This window comes from Hypomesus transpacificus, chromosome 15 (assembly GCF_021917145.1).
Source record: "Hypomesus transpacificus isolate Combined female chromosome 15, fHypTra1, whole genome shotgun sequence".
Lineage (NCBI taxonomy): Eukaryota > Metazoa > Chordata > Actinopteri > Osmeriformes > Osmeridae > Hypomesus > Hypomesus transpacificus.
This window is the reverse complement of record NC_061074.1, coordinates 13,327,322-13,348,548: the sequence shown is the minus strand read 5'-3', so window position 1 is coordinate 13,348,548 and position 21,227 is coordinate 13,327,322. Positions and strand designations below refer to the sequence as shown.

The window sequence follows — 21,227 nt, the reverse complement described above, 5'->3', positions numbered from 1 at the left end:
CACCCACCCCCCCCACCCCACACACACACACACACACTCTCCCACCCCATGAAAAACAGTCACACAATGACACAGTCACACAGTGACCTCAACTCCATAAACAACACAATCACACACAGTCACCCCCCTTTCTGACAGCACACAGACACTCCGCCCCCATAACACAGTCACACCCAAAGACACAGAGCTGATATGAGCTCAGCATTTCCTGATGCAACGGCGTGACAAATTGAACTATTCAGTCTGATGGTTGTCTCTCTCCTATGTCCTGATGAAACAAGGCAACCAGGTAGAGCCACAGGATCTGGGAGCTCCTTAAACAAGCTAATGAACCAAGGTGAAGCCATAGCAGAAACAGCTGACAGACTAATACTCTGCCTGAGACCTTGGGTGAGTTACAGATCCAAGGTAGCCTCACAGTTCAGCTATGCACCTCGTGGTTGAATATTCATACTGAGAGAAGGAATACTAAACACACATGTAGACCGTCATTCAAACCCCAACAATCACCCCCCCCCCCTACGAAAAAAATGTGTGAGGAGATAACGTGAAGCTAAATGTGAAGCTATCGAAAGTGGCATCCATGGCAGCGAACATCGCCAATTCAATCAGAATTGGCCGTCCTACACTGAGAACAGAAGGGCCGGGGAGAAAAGACAAAGAAGGCCTTCTCATCACTAGATTACGCTGCTTAATATGACACGCTTCTCCCTTCCATTTGAATAATCAGACATGGGCACGTCTGACAGTCGTGGGGGCACCATATGGACAGACAGGCCCAGTACAAAGGAAGGCATCAAACCGCCTTTGCTCTCTCCACACCAACGAAGAATATGGCCAATTTACATCAGTGGCGGAAAAATGCCGTGATTACCCTTCGAGGTGTCTCTGCATAGATGTATACAGGGTGTATGGGAGGTCAGAGGGATTAGCAGACACTTAGTGTTTAACAGGATCACATCCATGTTCCATCTATGTTAACCACAACAATGGCGATGAAGCCATCAAATCCTGCCGTAAACGTGCATGTGAATAATGAATCTCTCTGTGTATAACCCCTGATACTCTTCACCCAAATCCTTTCCCTACTCCAGCCCCTCTTGACAGCACTGCTGTGACCCGGCCTAGAGAGGAAGGGCTAATAGACCTATTTCCTGGGACAGCGGTAAGCTAAGCTAAGGGGATCACAGAGATGAAAAGAAATTGGACAAGGGGCAGGGTAAACCTCCGGGGCCCGCACAGAGGCTGAGGGGTGGCCCCTGTGTAGGACTGAGGAGCCGTGCTACAACTCATTACATCTCAAGTGGAATCACTGCTTCAGGCTCGGCCACGACCCTGCCGCTCTTGTGGGAACTGAGTGCTTTGAAGCTGAGGAGGGAGAGAAAGAGAGGGAACGTAAGAGAGAGAGACACAGAGAGAGAGAGGGAAAGAGAAAGAGGGAGGGAGAGAGAGAGAGAGAGAGAGAGAGGGAGAGGGAGAGGGAGAGGGAGAGAGAGAGAGAGAGAGAGAGAGAGAGAGAGAGAGAGAGAGAGAGAGAGAGAGAGAGAGAGAGAGAGAGAAAGAAAGAAAGAAAGAAAGAAAGGGAGAGGGAGAGGGAGAGGGAGAGAGAGAGAGAGAGAGAGAGAGAGAGAGAGACTGCCCCCCCGCAGGACTCCCCTGTTCCCAGCATGGTGAGCGCTCGGGCACTTACACTGATGAGCACGGCTTCCCCTCTGTGGAGACATTCAGACGCACCAGCGGTACCCTGGGTAATGCATGTAGCGGTGACACGAGCAGATTGGTTTGCAGGATGGGGACTCAAGGCCACTGCGGGGTCCTGTAATGAGAGCTCAGGACGGATAGAGAATAGAGCTCTCCATCTTCTCCCACGCTAAAGCTGTCAGCGCCATGTCGCCCAGCGCACAACGCTCCGCTTGCACATCAATAAGAGAGAAACTGACTCTCCAGCATGGGAGATGAATATAGCCTGGCCTGCCTGCAACACCAGCTCCTGAGAGCCCTCCACCCCACAAGGACACAGCGCCCCTAACCTTAACGCCTCCTGATGGAACTCTCCCACAGGGTTGTGACAATTGAGGATTTAACGCACTACAATACTGTACATCTGTTCTCCATCTGTTTATCAGTCCAACTGGAATAGCCAGCCTGGTATGCTCTCTCCGACTGCCCCTCAGGGCTCCTTCCTCCACGCTAGGTCACGCATCAGTGCTGTGAACGACCTGCGCTCAGGGACACCCGCCTCACCAAGGAAATGACATATCTGTACTTCTGTTCTGCCCCACAGCCAATCATAAGGGGCAGCCGGGCAGCCTGACGACTATCAGGTCCCTCACTGTCCCCCACATCTTTATTACCATAAACGGACAAATAGAGAGGTGGCAGATGGAGGCTGCTGTGCGTGGCTCTGTGCGGTGTGATAGTCACGGTAGCTGTCTAAAGTCACGCTCAGCCTCACCCACAGAGCCGGCTCCTGCTGCCTGGTGAAGTGCATGCTGGGATTGCCTGGTGAAGTGCATGCTGGGACAGCTTAGGGAGGAGCAGCCTGATCAGTCAGCAGGGATGAAGGTACAGCTATGTGCTGTGTATTTACAATAGTTATGGCACTAACATATCCGCATATTCAGCTCTCTATCCACCTCGGTCGCACACAACCAATACATATATGCAGTTACTGTAGAAATGCAGGCACAGGAACATTTCATCTGCAATAAGCCTGAAACTATTTGTGCAGTCTCTCTATTTTCGGCGGTCCTAAACTTTGGTTTTCAAGACATATCTGAGCTCTGCGCCACACACAGTGATGTACCCCGCTAATGACTCTAGCAGTTCATTTAGACTTCCTGTTTCTGCTGGGGACTTCCTGGAGCTGAGAAAACCTGTGTGCGGCCCAATAAATCACCCAGGGAGACAGGGATACTCGCTGGGGCAACATGGTGGACACAACTTCCCCTCGCACCAGGAGAACTGCCAGAGAAATAACCAAACACACGCCTCATCTGTAATCCACTCCAGACAGAATTGTGTGTGTGTGTCTGTGTGTCTGTGTGTGAGGCTCCCAGAGGTTATGGTCCCATTTCCTGGTTCCCATCTCCCCTCAGAGCTCTGGAGTCACTAGAGACACGTAGCACAATGACACTCACTCTCCCACAATTCTCTTCTTTCTACATTCACCACGGGTTAACAATGACCCACTTCTTTAATTACATTTCCATCAAAGATCTCCTACTGGAGTTTCTGCTGTTTGAATTTCCCCAGAGTCTACAGTAGTCTAGCCTCTCTTTAATAACAGTATAGGGCTAACATTTTAGGTGCACCATGTGAACCTATTCTGACACTATCTCACTCCATTGATTACATGGATATTAATGTACTTCCGTGGTCATTGCATCAATCAATACTGGTATTAATAACACACAGACAAATCCATATTATAATATCATTAATATGAGAAGAAGTTCCACCATCGCATGGGGAGGCACAACACGGATGGATGATGACGGATGGAGCAGGGACAAGCAGCGACGTTGGTACCTGTGTAGCCCAAGGAGTTGTCGTCTTCGTGCTGGCTGGTGGGGGCTGGCGTTGCCCCCTGGCTGACCCCTTCCTGAGTGGCCCCCGTCTCTGTCAACAATAACACCACAGGCACTGAGTCCAGGGGCATCCTCTCCCCGCTAGCCTCCTGCCCTTGGCCCGCCTGGTACGAGCAGAGGCTGCATACGCTCAGCAGAGCCAGACTCAAAGGGCACATGCTCCTCCTGTGCCCTCCGAGAGAGGTGCAACCCACCCACATCCCTTTCAAATCCAATATCCAGTGGCTGTGAATAATCCAAGAAGACTGCCTGGTGTCCTGGGTCTCTGGTCTCCTGGGTCTGGATCAGGGCACAGGTCAGTGTGTGGATCCTGTGTGTGATGCAGTGTGTGAGTGGTGCGATGTGTGTGTGTGTGTGGCAGGATGAGATTCTGCCTGCAGACAGAGCAAGACTGATGGCTGGTACTAAGCTGTTCTCAGTGGGAGTGGGTTCCCATACTGCGCTGTTTTGGTGGTCGTGCTGTGAGTGTGTGTGTATGTGTGCGAGTAGCCGTGATGTGTGTGTGTGGGGGTGTGTGTGTGTGTAGGGGGTGCTCCATCTACCCTATCAGGAGCCATGACTGGCTGCCTTCTTGAGGGAGCATATGGGCAAGACTGAGCAGGGAGGGTCAGGACACTCCTCCCCTAACTGAGTGCCCCATCCTACACACACACACACACACACACACACACATGCACACACACACATGCACACACAAACACATATACACACACAAACACACACTAACTGATGGAGACACTTCCAAGTCATTCCTAATCCGTTCTCTTTGATTGTGATCCTAGCACCATTGTGACTGTCTGATGGGCTGAGTGACAGGTCGGGTCTGGGTGACAGGAGGTGTGAGGGTGGGACTGAGGGAGGGGGAGGGTGGAGTGGGGCAAGACGTATGGCTAATGGGGGCTCCGGGGGCCCCAACTGTGCCCTCATGATGGCCATGTGAGGGATAAATCAGCAGAGCCATGCCCACTCTCATTGTTCCCTAGTGACAGGGGGTTAATGCAGGCCAGAGGGACCAGAGGAGGCTGTGGGGAGGAGGATCCCAGTTCCACAGCTGACTGAAAGGCAGTCTGTCTGAAGTGCCTTCTCTCCTCTACGGGGTCTGCTGTCGGGGAGGATAAATAGCAGAGGTGCTGACAGAATAGTTCATCAGAGAGTACTTCAGATCAGCCGAGTGTGGAAGAGTGTGACCCCTCATTCATTCGAGCCCCACCCACCTTTAGAGACATGACAGACCCCTTTGCATCGTCTAAACAACACAGCCAACACACAAAAAACATCATATCCGCATGGTCCGAATGGTGACATTCAACGTTAGAGTTTGATGAAAGTGGCTCCACATGAACACGTGAACACGTTGTGTTTGTGCCCCCCTGGGATGCCTGTGGTGTTGTAATTACAGCAGTGCTGTGGCAGAGGAGGGAGCTTGTGCTGTGCCCATCACACTCCCACGCACAGTTTCTCTCACTGTTTACCCAAACAAGTCTGATTGACAGCACCACGGGAGACAGGGGAACAGAATATGAAACATGAATATGGACACAGGCACACATTTTACACAGGACATGTATGGAATCCACATCAATGGAATCATGACGTACAAACAAAGACAACATTCAACACAGCCAGTCTGTCTGTCTGACTTGACAAATACGAGCATATTATCATTTAAGTACACGATGTACTATTCTGATGGTTGAGCTCAGGCTGACACCCGAGCTTTCCATTTTTTAGATTGTTTGCCATGGTTATGATGTTCAACAGAGATTCAGTACAGACAAGTTGTTTCCACACAGGACATGTCACCCCTGCCCAGATCCATGACATGGGTGTAGCTCAGAGGTACAGAGTTTGACTATAGACCAAGAGGTTGCACATTCCAATCAAATCCGATTCAAAACCTTTTCAGAATCAGAAATCAGAATCAGAAAGGGATTTATTCGCCATGAAAGTTTGCACAGACAAGGAATTTGCTTTGGCAGGAAGGTGCATACAGTAAACATATAGGAATCTTAAATTTAGATATATGGTCTAACTATACTAAGGATACATAAACTAGCAATACTAAGTGGAATACAATTGAGTGTTGCTTTGGATAAACGTGTCTGCTAAATAATACATTGTCACACACATGATCACCATTATCATCCTCCAGCTTTTGATTTTCCAGTTACTCCCTCCCAGTCCTCCTGTTTTTCTGTTTTGCATCTTTAATTCTGTCCTAGGCCTGTTCTGTCTCACTGGGATGAGCCAATTAAAGGGCACTTCAGACTCCATTAACAGGTGGTGGACCCAGCTGCCCCTGGGGCACCAGGACAGAGAGACAAGGGCATGACACCACCCCCCAGAGCCCCCTCCCCCTCCTCTACTACTCCAAGAGCCCCAGTACTGCCTCTCAACCCAGCTACCCTGTTGGCTCATTACTGAGGTCCATGTGTGCATGCCCGACGGCTCCAGTGTGAATACAAAGATACCACCCCCCACGCCCTCCATCCTGCCCCTGCCAACCCTCCTGGCGCCCCCCCACCCTCCAGCCCTCCTCGCCCCAGTCTAACACCAAAAGGGCACAACATGTTTTCCGGGTCATTCTCCACCCTGATTGGACAAATTCATGGGGTACTGGCATCAACCAAGGGCCGAGGACCCACCCAGCCAGTGTTGCTACTGTGCAGTCATAGGAGGTCCTCTGTAACACACCAAGTCATTACCCCCCACGATGCTACGACAGCACAAGCTCTATGTGACAAGGCAGTAAGCCCGATGTCTTGTTTAATGCCTGCATGGCTCTGCATGCTTAGTTTGAAAAACACAAGCAGCAGTTAATGGATGTGAAGGAGCTGGGGAGAGAATCTCTCTGCTGTGTCGTTGTTATCTGGTCACGTATTGGCTGCAGTGCTTTGGCCCTGGCATGATGAATGGTCTGGCGATGAGGAGTGTTTGTTGGTGAGTGTGTGTGTGTGTGTGTGTGTGTGTGTGTGTGGGGGGGGGGGTTGTCTGAGTCCAAGGCTTGTTATACAGGACTGGTGCCTGATGTTTAATGAGTTACAGTACTCCCAAACAAACTGATGGGAAGGTCTTGCTGTGATAAGGTCTAAGCTATTTCAAGTTAATAGTAAAAAAAATAGTTTTGTGTTTGCTGCAGAGTAAAAGAGAGAAGATATTGACAACTTTCAGCTGGTTGTGGAAATGTAAAAAAACATTTAACTTTCTTTTATTTAAATTCTACCTTCGGCTTTGTTGCATTTGATAGGACCAATAGGACACATTCCACTCCCAGTGGAACTGTATTTTGATTTTTCACTGAAAACAGACAATGAGAGAAGGAAAGTGGGAGATGTTTTTGTGTGCAGAGACAGGCAGTTTTTTTTGCTTCACTTCGGTTGCTCTCTCTCTCTCTCTCTCTCTCTCTCTCTCTCTCTCTCTCTCTCTCTCTCTCTCTCTCTCTCTCTCTCTCTCTCTCTCTCTCTCTCTCTCTCTCTCTCTCTCTCTCTCTCTCTCCCTCCCTCCCTCTCTCTGTGTGTGCACTTTCTCGCTCGTTTCCATGTGGATGGCTCTGCCTGTGTTTTTACTCTAGGCCATGCATCTCTAATAGGGTTTTAATCAAGCCTGAAGATTGGAAACACACACAAAGAGAACACATTGCTGGAGGGGAGGAGAAAGAAAACGTCTGTCTGGGTTGAGGGGTGTGTGTGTGTGTATGTGTGTGTGGGGGGGGGGCGGGGTGTCTGTGCAAGCGGAGGCAAAACTCTCTACTGCTAGGACTAGTGAGAGCTCACACATTTCAGTCTATTGAAAAAGAAGAAAGTTTAGAAGAAAGGACTGTCTTTTAATTCAAAAGTGTCGAAAATCGCACACGTTAAACTTTAGAGTTGCCTTCAAAGTATCCAAACCCCTCCTGGGCTGTTGAACCCCCTAGTCCTGACAGCGAGAAGGTATGAGTGAGAGGGCTGTGACTGGACATGAAAATAACTCACAGGGGTGGAAGTGGGGGGGGTCCAGGCTGCCCACAGTTCCACAGCCCTGGCATGGACAATGAGGAGCCCTGAGACAAGGATCAGAGAGGTCCTTCATCTACTGTAGACCCTGTCACTGTACCCCCCCCCCCCCCCCCCGAGGAGAGAGCCCCCCTACCCTCTTTAACCCTGCCACACCCCTCTCTCTTCATCTAGCAGGCTCTGAAAAGAAGATTATGCATGTGAGGGCGTCTCAAACCCTCCTCGGCGTCTCACAGTGTGCACGCCACAATACTAATGATCACAACGAGGCCACCGCATGCTTCTTTGGACAGGTCCTTTTGTGTATGTGTGTGTGTGTGTGTGTGTGAATGTGTGTGAGAATGTGTGAGTGTGTGTGTGCGTGAGCTATGCAGGTGCTGAGTGAAATTATTGCAATGCAGCCTAGTTCACTGCTGAGAGACGTGCGATGTGTACACTCCCCGCTGCGTGAGCACTCAAGGTCCTCTTTTCCCTCTCCTCTCCAGAACAGCTGCCCTGGCCCCTGATTGCACCTCCACTTACACAGAAAAACATAAACGCTTTCTGACACAAATGCAATGGAACTAGGTGGAATGACACGGTAGGGTGTGTGACTCAGATCTACGCCAAACCTCTGAGGCCTGGCAGAGCGGTTGTCTAGCTGCTGTTGTCAGAGGATGAAAAAGATTAAGGCAATTGATGCCATTTCGCTATAAAAAATATGTATATATAATAAAATTGAAGAACCCAATTGAAGTGTAAAGGAAAACGTTCCAGAAAAGTTTGCTTCAAAAGTTTCTATTACAGAATAATCCTCTGTGCCGACTGTGTAGACACTGGTGTGTTCAGTGACCCAGTTTGACTTCGTTATAAAGTTATTCAGAAAGTCTAACATCAACTTTAGGGCTGCATGAACACGCATTCCTCAGACACCTTCCTGACAGAATGCAATAGTTTGGTTTCCGAGCTCTGATGAACATGTCAGATTCTGTTCTCCAAGTTGGAGCACAGATTGGCTTCACTCCTCCTCTCACATGATTTGATCATTGTGGTTAATTAAAAGTACAAATGCAGAAGGAAGAATAATCTGTCATCTCATGCTGACGGGATCACCCAGAGCGCTGACGGTAACCGCAGCAATACAAACACCACGCAGAAACTGCTCCAGAATAAATAAAGCTGATTGGCTTTAGGGGTAGCTAACATTTGACGACTCTTGACTGACTTGATATGTAATAACTCACTCACTCACTGAGGCAGCAGAGCCCAACAGGTGTTACCACGGTAGCAGTTCAGAGAAACGAATATGAACTTGTACAGATGATTTGTTACAGTATATGCAAAATAGCTTATACCATATATATATTATGGGATAAGATTTTTAGGATATTTCACCTTCAGACAGCAGCAGGACTGAAGTAATGCTCCAAGCCTACTTGAGTTTTCTGTATCTGTGTTCTAGAACAACAATGTTGTCATGGGAGACAGGTGCAGATGCAGAAGTCTGAACTTGTTGTGACATCATGAGAAGCTGACGCAAGGCCGTTCTCCTCCCTTCAGAGGTCCATCTCAGTAACACCACCTGGCATGTGCTACTGCAGCAACATGAGGATGGGGATTGTGTGTGTGTGTGTGTGGGGGGGGGGGGGGGGTGGAGGTCAAGGGACAGGAAATACCTTCTCAGTACAAAGAAATTGGTTCTGTCAGGGGTGTGGCACTTCAAGTGGTGTCAGCAAATACAGCAGACTCCAAATATGGAAACAAATCAGTGACAAAATGTTTTGAATTTTAAAAGGCATTGAATACTTGTTGAAATTTAAACACCACCAAATTTGTTGGTTTTGAATTCAGATTCAAAAACACAACTTCAAAAATACTAAATTCAAGCTGCTCAAATTCAAATGGTGAAATTCAGATCCAAAAAACTTCAAAAAAAATAAGTAGAGCCAAAAGAATCCATATCCAAAAATTCAAAATAATAATCAAGCTTCAGAAATTCAAAAAGATCCAAATTCAGGCGGCTCGAAAAGGCTCCTTTTTTACACTGAAATAAATTCACTTTAAAGAGGTGAATTCCAAACATGATGTCACTGATTTGCTTCCAAGGTTATGACAAACTCTGATAAAAGCTTTTAGCAGCTCTGCTTCATAGCATTGTTTCTATGTTTTAGACTAGTGTGACAGACAGGAAGTAAGTGTAGCACCCAGACACACCTTTGCGGTGAGTGAAAATAGTTTCTAACTGTAGCGTGCTTGTGTACATCCCCCATGCATAGGCCAGTATCCTGTCACCGCCCGTCACCTCTCCATGCCTTGAAGCGGCTGCTGTCATTAGCTCTGTGTCACCGCCGCAATAGAGGGGAATTCTGCAACTTTTAATTATGGAGGCAGAGAGTGCAGCCTATGATGAATCACCTCATCACCCTTTGATCTGACGACACCCAACACCAAGTTTAGCCCAGACTCTTCGTTCAGCTCCATCCCTTCACAGCCAATCTGTGTTATGGCCCAAACAAATGACTTAATAACCATGGGTGTGTTTGTATGCTAAGTGACTGAGCAGATGTATAATTATCACCTATCTGCATTGTGAGGTTTACTGACCTTTGAGTTTTTCCACATTAGTCATAGTTCGTGTTGAGAGGCCAAACAGAGGAACGTTTATTTCTGTTCCAAAGAATCTTCGTGTCTTTACTGAACCTTGGTCATTCCATGAGCTGTATTCAGCAATTATGTCAAATGAAATTCCCATACTGTATGTCACTTTACATTCTTAAGCACTGCGCTATTCTGAGAAGTGTGATCCCATTTGTGACCACAAACACTCCTTCCCACACTGCTGTCACACGGAGGGGTTAGTGCTCGGAACTTTTAGTGTCTCTCAGTCTTGACCAGAATACCACATATCCCATGACAGTGTCAAAACTTGTATTCCCCAAACAATCTTGGCAACATGAAAAGAGACAAAGAAGTTTAAACCAAATGCCTCTGTAGACACAATGGTGATTGGTCTGTTATAAAATATCAAATATACTGTAGCCGAACTGGAGTCTTAAGATCTGTCAAGCTAAACCCTATCTCTCAAATTGGATTCAAATCAACAAGCATGTAATTGGAAAAAAACTGTCCCTCCTAGTTTTGAGATAAATCGCTCAGTGGTTAGGTGGTTTGCATGCAAAAATTGTATAATTGCTTCAAGGTAATTACATTGTTCTTTTTTTTGTGCAACTGAACTCTACCGCCGCTGTTCAATCAACATGGCATCTGAACACCAGCAAGTGGAACCAATAGCATCCGTTATCACCTCTCCCCAGCCTCATCCTCACCTCACACAGATCTGTGATCAGCCACCAGAAACATGGGTATGCAAATGCCCCGAAAACTGTAGACAAAACAGTCTGAGTCCCAACCAGAGCCTATGCAGATATGCACTCAGTCTGTCCTGTGCTGATGTCTGATCAGAGGAGATGTGAATGAGTGTGTGAAACAGAGAGGGAAGCAGCAACCCAGGCATCCAGCCCAGTCCTCAGCTTTCTCCAGAGGAGACATCTCATGATCTGCACTTGACACAAAGACAATCAATACCGAGGCTTACTCAACCAGAGGCTGTGCCAAGCCTTGGTGGGCGCGGCAACAGCGCCGCAGATGTGCAGAGACCATCAGGGGGACCGACAGAGGGGCCGTTAACACGCAGCATCTGCATTCTGACATGATAAGCCTTGTTCTCTGACTGCAGGTAACATGGGTTTCTCTGTTCAGAGACGAGGCGAGGCCTGTGTCATCCTTCAGGCCCCCAGGATTGGCTCTGATATCCCCAAAGAGGCATGAGAGAGAGAGAGAGAACCCTTTTTAGCTCAGCACCTTCAAAGGCTTGGGTTTTTGATCTACAATATAGCTTCATGTCAGGCTTACAGGAGTCAGGGATCAGTGTTTCAGGGCTCAACTACCACACCAGAGAAGAATGTAACATGAGCCTTTGTGACCCACTACAAGGGGATGTCGTCCTTCTAAAGAGTCCTCTTATGGATCTCACCCGAGGACTTTGTCCTCATCATTGTCACAATGACCTGCCTTGAGGGCTGCACAACCTGGCCCATATGATAAATTATTTTTCAAGCCTTTGCAAATGAAACTCGATAGACGGAGGGAAAGAGCATTGGAGGAGAAGAAATGTTTTTTAACCTGAGGGTAGGTTTGAGCGGGGGCTGAAATTCTGAAGGAATCGTGAAAGATTTACAGTGTGAGAGTTTTGTGACAAGTATACCATACATTTTCCTGTCCCCTTGGAATGCACTGATTCACTGGTAAAGTATTTAAAGTGTAAAAGTTGAGAAATCGAATAGGCCTTAAATATGGGATGCATGTAGACAAATATCCCTCCAACATGATAAACTCCTACAACTCTAATCATCACTGAAACATATGGCCCTTTATGAACCTGAATAGTCCCCACACTATCACACACATGGACACACACTCAAATAGGACAACGTCACCCACCAAATCAAGACTTGTTTTGACTTGCTCTCCTTACAGATGGCATACAGATAAATGACAAGATAATTACAGGCCATAAAACAATTCAGAAAGCTTTATAAGGACTTAGAGTGCAACTTACTCAAAACCACAGTGATTTCAAGGACAGGTTTATTTCAACCTTCCAAGTGATATACATATATATCATTAACACAATCATACAATTGTTTACAGCTTTAGTCATCACAGTACTGTAGAGTTACATCTGCAGCACATAAACACATATACACTGGAAACTGTAGATGCTTCATATACCCATGTGCACTGGTTACTGATTTCATTTTGGTGTCTGTAAATGAACCTCAGAAGTGAAGCCAAACTGATACGTGCTAGCCAGATACCAGACATCAAAGCCATCCGGGCTCTTCTGAGATGAGCCTCTAAATAGAGTTACACTGGTGTCTTATTGAACTGTCCGTCCCTTAACAATATAACTGATTTTCCACAGGCTTATACGCAGAACTCCTCTCATAGGCTGGCTTCCTAACATGGCAAGCATATTCTCAATATTCACAGGATCAGAGGCTTTTCAAAGAATCAGATTTCAAGGCATTTGATTTCATTACATGATATTAATTCTTAGATGTCCGTTTTTTTCTGATCCTGTTGGCTCTGAAGAAGGTCTAGATCGGATATTAAAGAGCTGCCATAATCAACTAAGATAATGAAAATGGTGGCGTCCGTGCCAAGTTTGGAGTGCATTTAAATTTCCATAACATCCAGACTCATACAGATGTTATGAAGAACAATGGTTAAGGCCTGACAACCATTTCAAACATCAGGGGAAATGGTTATATCTACCAGGGTGTGAATGATGAGGTATTCTAGACGCTGTTAGGCAGAAAACTGTGGTACCACCTGACCCAGGGGGGAAGTGCCCAGGGGTGACAGGTTGAGGGCAGAGCATAAATCCAGCAGAGGCATGAAAAGCAACAAAAGATGGAGCAGGGGCCTTCTCTCACGCCCCCTTGTCAACGCCTCCCCCTCCCCCTTCTCAGTCTCACGCACTCAACACGCAGAATCCCACACATTTATTAGAGGCAGGTGACTCTCTCAGTGGAGGCTGCAGCAGAGCTGGGAGAGACAAGGGGCAGTACAACATTACCATCTGTTAGGTTAGAACACGAGTCGAATACACACACGACACACAGAAGAATCAAGAGAGAGGATTTTTTAGGTTGTTCCAGCAGAGAGAAACTAATCACCCTGTCCTTGAAAGCGGCAAGAGCAAAAAGTGGTCACACACCATCCAGTCTTGAATGCAATCGTCCACGCCTGACTGCAGTGCATCCACAGTGCTGTAAATCATACGAGACATCGACAACATTTTTGTTACATCCGTGTGGGGGGGGGGGGACATGGGCCCTGTGTCACATCTGGTGCTAATATGTCCACTAGGGCCTTCATGTGGTGTTGGTCTACTCCTCTCCTGTTTTCAATTCTGCAGTACAGCCCTAGTATGTTCCCCACGGCAGGTCTGTTAGCAGCATTACTGACAGACTCTGTGGGGCTGTCGAGAGAGGACAAACAGCCATTAGGTAAACAATAGCGAATTGCACAAACATTGCTTGGCTTGACCTTATAAATCTGCTCAGTAAAACTGACAGAGGGAAAGTAATATAGAGCATGTCCTTTCCACTGGTCCATGAACACAACGCTGCATGTGTTGCTATGTGTCGGCCCTTATGAGCTGTTGACAGGTTTTTAGGATCAAGGGAGTGTCTCTGATGAAAGAGGGTGTCAAGTAGGTGAACGGTGGTGTTAAATAAACAGTGAGCACTTCTGATGCTTCTCTATAGAACCGTGAATCAGTTTTCATCCTCAGTGTCTCATTATCCACTCTACTGCTTCTTTACAAAGCCTTGTTCAACCCCCCTCTTTACAAAGACCCGAGATGCCCTTGTCTCTGCCCAGATTCCTTGTTATCAAGCTAATTAAAAATGGGATGATTTGAGTTTCCCAGCCCTACACCGCCAGGCTCCACCCCAGGGCCAAAGCATCGGTCACAGTTCTACAACTCCCTCACTCAGGTAGGACTCCACTTTGGAGAGAAGTGGATTCACAACCCAGATATCACAAGGAAGTTTTCTGTCGTGACGTGATCGATAAGGTGGGGATAAAAGACTGTTTGTCATTAGGTTGTAACCTTGGCCTAGATTTTGAAACTCCTCATTGGTGATGTCAACCCATATTGACTTCAAGTTTGAAAGAAAATCTCCCATCTGTCTGTGTGTTGTGGAAACAGCTGGATCGTATATCTCAGTGCACACATGTGGAATAGAGAAGACCTGAGTCTAACCCGGGACCGTGTGTTGGAGAGGAGAGAGGCTGGCCGAACGGGGCTGAGGTCAGACAGACCAGACCAGAGAGGGGGATTGCTGAGAGGAAATGGTGTGTGTAAGCGCTGTGTCAGCGACGGGGAGATGCTGATGCACACACAGTCAGACCTCCCTGCTCCAAGACTGATACAGCTGGAACAGACCTGCCGCCCTAGCAACCATAGTCAACAGCCATGACAGTTGGACATGACTGGCAGAGTAGGCAAAGGCCAATGCTGGTCGACAGGAGACTGCATTTGATTAAAAAAAATAGCTTGACTGATCGATGTTTTTGTCTGGCATCAGAGTAGAGATGAGGAGAGACTGGACAGTCTCAAGCATGGAACTATTATAATAGCATGTGGCCTCAATAGCGTGACCAACACTGTTTTACACAGAGAAGACTACATGGTGTGTTAGACTGTCTGGCTCTGGTGCCTGGTGAAGCTCGCCTGTAATTACCACTTCATCACGGGACGAGAGAGGACAAACAGGAAGCAGGGGCCCCAGCGGCCCTGCGTGTATGTGATGGGGAACAGCCTGTCCTGCTGCTGCTGTGGTGGGATGCTGCACGTCTGGCCCAGCCCTGTCACAAGGTCCTGTCCCACGTGCTCCAGGCAACCAGGAGACAGAACACTCAGATCAGCTCAGAGATGAATGACATGAGCTGACGTCCTGTCCTTTAATAGGGAACCATTCTGTCAAACACATCACACTCACAGACACACACACAGCATCGGTTTCAGTTCTGCTGAGAGATTGATTTTTCTCTTGCATGGTGATTTTCCATTTAGTCAATGTAGAGTTTTTAATTAAAATAGCAATTACAAATTCCATAATAATAAGAGCTAACCTAATGATTTCAAATGCTTTTTGTTTAAGGAATTGAAATGAAACCAACGCCAACCGTGACCTCCAGCTTAGCATTCCTTTTAAACTGAGCGAAAAACTGGAGATTATGTTATGTATTCATTTAGCAGACACTTATTTTAATGCGAAACACTGGAGAGATTTGAACCTGTAACCTCTAGATCTGCTTTCAACTCCTCTGCCACTGAGCAATACCAAGACACCCATAGATCGTATTCTAAATCAATTAGATCAGATAGCTTAGAGCCGTACTTGCACACTCAGATATGTCCATAGGTCTGGAGTCTATGTGAGAAGCTGCATCTAAGACACTAGTGCCCCTAGTGGGAGAGACTGGGGACTGCACGAGAAGATTAATTCAAAAGCACACTGGTTCAACCCTGAGGTGGAAGTAGTGGCGTTGACTCATCTGGGCTACAGCATTTGACTTACAATGACGGAAAGAAAATTCGACTAAAGGCCGTGAAAATTGAGAATAAAACTTCAAGGGAGCGGTGTCATTTGATTTCTAACCCCTGAGGACCTGCCTTAGCGAGGGGTTACCCCTCACCCCTGACCCTCACAGACCCTGAGCCCCCCCGAGCCCCCCTGAGCCCCCTGCCTCAGCTCTGCCCCCACACCTTTCACTGCCTCATATTTATCACCTGTGTCCGATCTGCAGCGGCCACCTGCTTTTTCACTTCCCTCAGCAGAAAGTTTCAGTTCTTCTCATAATTCACAACTTGCAAGGTCCTGTTCTACCCCATAAAAGCCTCAAAGACTCCAGGAGTCTCAGGACAACTTTCATATGGTGACAATAAATCACAGCCTGTCAAGTAAAGATGCTATCACAGCACACAGAGGAGAAGAAACAAACACGTTATTTGACCATAATAAGATTTCATTAGTTGAGATGCACAGAGACAGGGTAAGAGGAAGGACCAGGCATGTGTGTGTTTTGAACGATCAATTAGTGGACTGAAAATTCTGACAATGTCTAATATGATGTCAGTGCTCTCCCTCCCTCCACTCATCCACCCTGACCCTCCTCCCTCCCTCTGGCTTGGCCCTGACCTTGGAACAGCGACAGTAATTGAGCTTCGCAGCTCATTGTTACCTAATTAAAAACTGTCTAAACCTTCTGGAGGGGGAACGTGTGTGTGTGTGTGTGTGTGTGTGTGTGTGTGTGTAGAAGAGGAGTGGGAATGGAGAAAAAGCAATGAACTTGAAAAGTCACCTCTAACGGTAAGAAAAAGAAAAACAGTCGTTGCACGTGTGTGTGTGAGAGAGAGAGAGAGAGAGAGAGAGAGAGAGAGAGAGAGAGAGAGAGAGAGAGAGAGAGAGAGAGAGAGAGAGAGAGAGAGAGAGAGAGAGAGAGAGAGAGACACGGAGAGAGAGAGAGAGAGAGAGAGAGAGAGAGAGAGAGAGAGAGAGAGAGAGAGTGAGAGAGAGAGGTGTTATAGAGGATGAGGGCCATTGCAAAAGTGAATCAGTGCATTTGGTAAGAATTCTTATCTGAAATCCTCTCCTCGCCCCCCCCTCCTTCCTTCTCCTCAGTTCAGGGTTACACAGTCAGGGAGGTGTCAGGCAGGTCTCTATATGGCTCTTATTAGCATAGAGAGCAGAGTAAACCTGCCAGAAATCCCATAATCCGCCTCGTCCATCACAGGGATGAAGTGTTGTCAGAGAGGAGGAACAGGCTGGGGAAACAAAGCCCCAGGCAGCCCACACATGTCTGGGGATGGCTGGGGGAGGGGGGAGGGGGGTGGGCTAAAGAAGCCTGTGGAGGATTGGGGAGGGCAGGAGGAGGGCTGTAAAGTTCTGGGGCGGGCTGGAAAGTTCTGGGGAGGGCTGGTGAGGCGTGAAGTCTGCTGAAGATGTCTAAGGAGGTCTGGGCAGGGCTCAAGAGAGAGCTAAGGAGGGCTGGGCAGGGCTAGGGAGGGCTTGGGAGAGCTGGGAAGCAATCCCTCTGGTCCTCTCTTGAGTCAAGAAAGGAATTCACTCTCCTTATACTACAAGCTGATATTCTGGTGGCACGCTTGGCTGAATTATTGATGATGAATGATGACACAGTTGGACAGAAGGCCGTCCCAGCTGGTCCTGCAGCTGCATGCTGTCCCAAGAGCTGTTCTCAGGATCACAAACAGGGGTGGGTGAAAACTGAAGGACTAGAACTGGACAGCCTCTTGGCTGTTTGTTTATAGGATGCACACAAAACCAAGTAACTCAAATAACTCATGAACTCATGAACTTGATCCTGTTCACTTCATCAAAAGTCTCTTTTGTGTGCGGCGTCCATTCACATCCGAACCCCAATGTTTCCCTGAGGACTGTTAAACAGAACTCTGATTCACGTAAAGAATGTCACGCCACAACGAGAAGGAAGAGACAAGTAGCCTATCACATTCCTATAGGCATTCACCATCATCCATAGCACAGAGACAGCTGGCTGACATAACCTGAATGTGGGAATGTAGTTGGGTACCGTAACACGTGTCTGTTACATTGTGGTAATCCCCAGCCTGGTGACAACCACCTGTGCATATCATGAAAGGAGTTGTGTTGATGTCCGTTTGTGTGTGACCGTCCTCCATCTGGGTCAGGTGGAGGTGAAGGTGAGGGGGCAGGTGTGGGCGATGTGGAGGGATGACAGGGGCAGAGGGACCCCCCCTCCTCACATCACACACTCCCTACCACTACCATAAAAGCCACATGGTTTCACTCAGTTAGAGTGACAGGAAGAATGTACACCAGCTTTTATGTACTGTGAAAGTGTCTGTCTCTGAGTGTGCATTCGAAGGCACACAACGGGATGCAAAGCCGAGGAGAGAGAACAAGAGAGAAAGGCTTGGCATTTTGAATGTGTTACCTGCAAATTACAGTTCAAATTACTTTTCATTGCTGAGGGTTTTTATGAATTTGAAGATGGCAGTTAGACACAGAGAGCCCCTGCAGAGGGAGAGTGACGCAGATTGTAAACCATCAGACTGACACGAGCCATTACCTCCAATCTGAGCTCCAGAGAGGCAGCTCACCGGTGGACTGGACACACACACACATCCTCACACAACCTCACTCTACTCCACACTACCTACCACTACCTCACACTACCTCACTCTACTCCCCACTAACTCACACTACTTCACACTACCTCACTCTACTCCCCACTAACTCACACTACCTCACACTACCTCACTCTACTCCCCACTACTTCACACTACCTCACACTACCTCACACTACCTCACACTAACTCACACTACCTCACACTACCTCACTCTACTCCCCACTACTTCACACTACCTCACACTACCTCACACTACCTCACACTAACTCACACTACCTCACACTACCTCACACTAACTCACACTACCTCACACTACCTCACTCTACTCCTCACTACTTCACACTACCTCACACTACCTCACACTACCTCACACTACCTCACACTCCCCTATCTGGATTACCAGTTGTTGGGCAACACCAAAAAACACTGATTTCTTATGATTTCTTTATTTTCAAAGGCGAAGCAATAAAAAAATGACTTCCAATAGCAGAACTACTCGCCGCATCAACAAGACAGAGACAACCCAGACATACTGCTGTCTCCTTGGGCTGTCAGGGGACCTTGTGGTGCATGACTTAGTGCTTTTCCCTCTAGTCTTTTAATCTCGAAACGGTATCAGGGCAGCGATCTGGCTCCGCCCTCCAGAGAGGGTCGGACGTGGAGGGACTCGCTGGTCCAGCTCATCACTCAGCGTCCATCAGCGGTGGCACGCCAAACAATCCCATTAGCCAGGCCGGGGGGGCTCTGCCCGGAGACACACACTCCTGGATGATGGCAAGATCCTCTTCTGACACACACGTGCCGACACACACACGTGCCTACACACACACACGGGGGTGCTGCATCAGTATCCCTAATGCAATCGTGTCTGAGTGAAGCACTCCTGTTTGCATAGCACATGATCGCACTCTCCGCTCCGAGCATTGGTTTCACGACTCATCATTGGAGGGCTAATGATGACACAGGCTGAGTGGATGAGAGGTATTCATCCAGGAATACAGGAAGAGAGATGGAGAGGAAGGAGATTGAGAAAGGAAGCGTGCGATTCAAAGACATTCATCACATCTCGAGCCACACACGCCGTACCCTCAGAACCAGCAGGGCTTGCAGACATTGTCATTATTTGAACATCTTCTATAATAAGTGACACTTGCACCTGAAAAAGCAAGCTAATAGAAACTCTGACAAACCAACTTCAAGAGATCAGGAGAATAAAGAGAGATGACAAAAATAACCTAATCACAGAGCCAAGTCTGTCTGTGCACGAGAGAAAATAAGAAGAAGAACAAGGGATGTAGCAAAGAGATAGAGAGAAACAGTGGGATGGAGGAAGGAAGGCAGGAAGGATGAATGAAGGTTGGAAGGAAGGAAGGGAGGAAAGAGCAACAGCGTGACATAGGAAAGATGAAGTTACTCACGGCTCCTGTCACCTTTCGACCTCCACCCACTCTTGTACCTCCCCGATCCTTCCCCAGGACCACAGTCTGCCCCCAGGACCCCCAGCAGAACCAGCAGCAGAAGGGGCATCGGGCTGGCAGCCATGCCTCTCTCCTCACCTCAGACTGGGGCTAGAGTAGCAGAGAGGAGAGGGCCGGCAGGAGAGCTGCCCCACACTCTGTCATATCACAGCTGTGAGAGAGAGAGAATTCACAACAACACCCGCTCCTCCTACTCCTCCACCTCCTCCTCTTCCTTGTCCTGTGCTTCGGGGTTTAGGCCACTGGGCCACAGCACTGTAGCTCCACGGGGGGGTGGGGGGGGGGTCACACAACAACCCTCAGCACCCCCCAGGCTCCCCTCTTACTCCAGATGTATTGGACTGATCCTTGGGAAAGCGGCTGCCGAGCAGGCTCCAGAGACTGGAACCCCAGCAGGGACTAACAGGCAGAGTAGAGCCCCGCTTTCTGAGTCTCTCCTCTGAAATGTCGATCCTTTTTTTGGTTTGATCCAGTGCTCTCTCTGTCTTCTTCTTCTTGTCCTCCGGTGCTGCTCGGACTTGGAGGGGTATTGGCTAAAGTCCAGCAGGTGAAACACTGCTCACCCTTCCTATGAAGGTAGGAAAGTGTCTGGAGTAACGTGCTTCCTCTTGCAGTGGTGAAGTTGCTCAGAGCCGAGCAAAGGACCGGTGACAGCGATAGTGACACATAAGGGATCCAACTTCAGGCAACGCCAGATACCATTTGTGGGAGTGTGTGTGTGTGAGCGTGAGAGAGAGAGTATGTGTGTCAGTATTTGTGAGTGTGTGTGTGCATCCGCCCTCCGCCACCCCCACCTCTTACATCACGAGAGGCAGTGTTGAGAGGAATATAAGGGACAGATCAGAGACACTCTCAACACTGCAGCCTTGACAAAACAGATCCACCGAGGGAGAGAGAGAACGACCATGAGAAACAGAGAAGGGGAGGAGAGAGAGAACGAGAGAATGAGGGAGGGAGGGAGAGAACGAGAGAATGAGGGAGGGAACGAGAGAATGAGGGAGGGAGGGAGGGAGGGAGAAGGAAATGGAGGCAGAGGGAAGAGAAGGAGAAAGAAGGTGGGAGAGAGGGAGAAAGAAGGAGGGAGAGAGGGAAGGAGAAGGAGAGAGCCAATCTCCCGAGTGCAGAAGCAGCCTTGCATCTGTGATCTACTCTCACTCACAAATGTGCTGGGTGCATTAACCTCACTATCATCCCATGCTCTGTGTGACCTTCGTAAGTGTGTGTGCGTGTGTGTGTGTATGTATGTGTGGGATCAGCAAAAGAGGTTTAACCTGGCAAACAGCTCCTGCAGCTGCTAGCTAGCTAGCCCGGAGGTGCCTGTTCAGACAGGCATGTTTGGGAGCCAGCAGAGCTCACCCCTCAGAGAGTCTGTCAGTGACACTATGGCCCAATGGAACATGGGCATGGAGACACACTGAGC

At 48.2% G+C, this 21,227-nt stretch overlaps 1 protein-coding gene across 1 annotated transcript in view; it reads right to left on the bottom strand.

The window, feature by feature from the left end:
• LOC124478033 (roundabout homolog 2-like) overlaps positions 1-20,725 on the bottom strand; it is a 45,312-nt gene extending 24,587 nt beyond the window's left edge. Inside the window, exon 1 of the mRNA XM_047036142.1 lies at positions 19,748-20,725. Within this exon, the coding sequence (XP_046892098.1) occupies positions 19,748-19,871 (124 nt within the window). The 5' untranslated portion in view covers positions 19,872-20,725. The remainder of the gene's footprint in view (positions 1-19,747) is intronic.
• Positions 20,726-21,227: the final 502 nt, after the last annotated feature.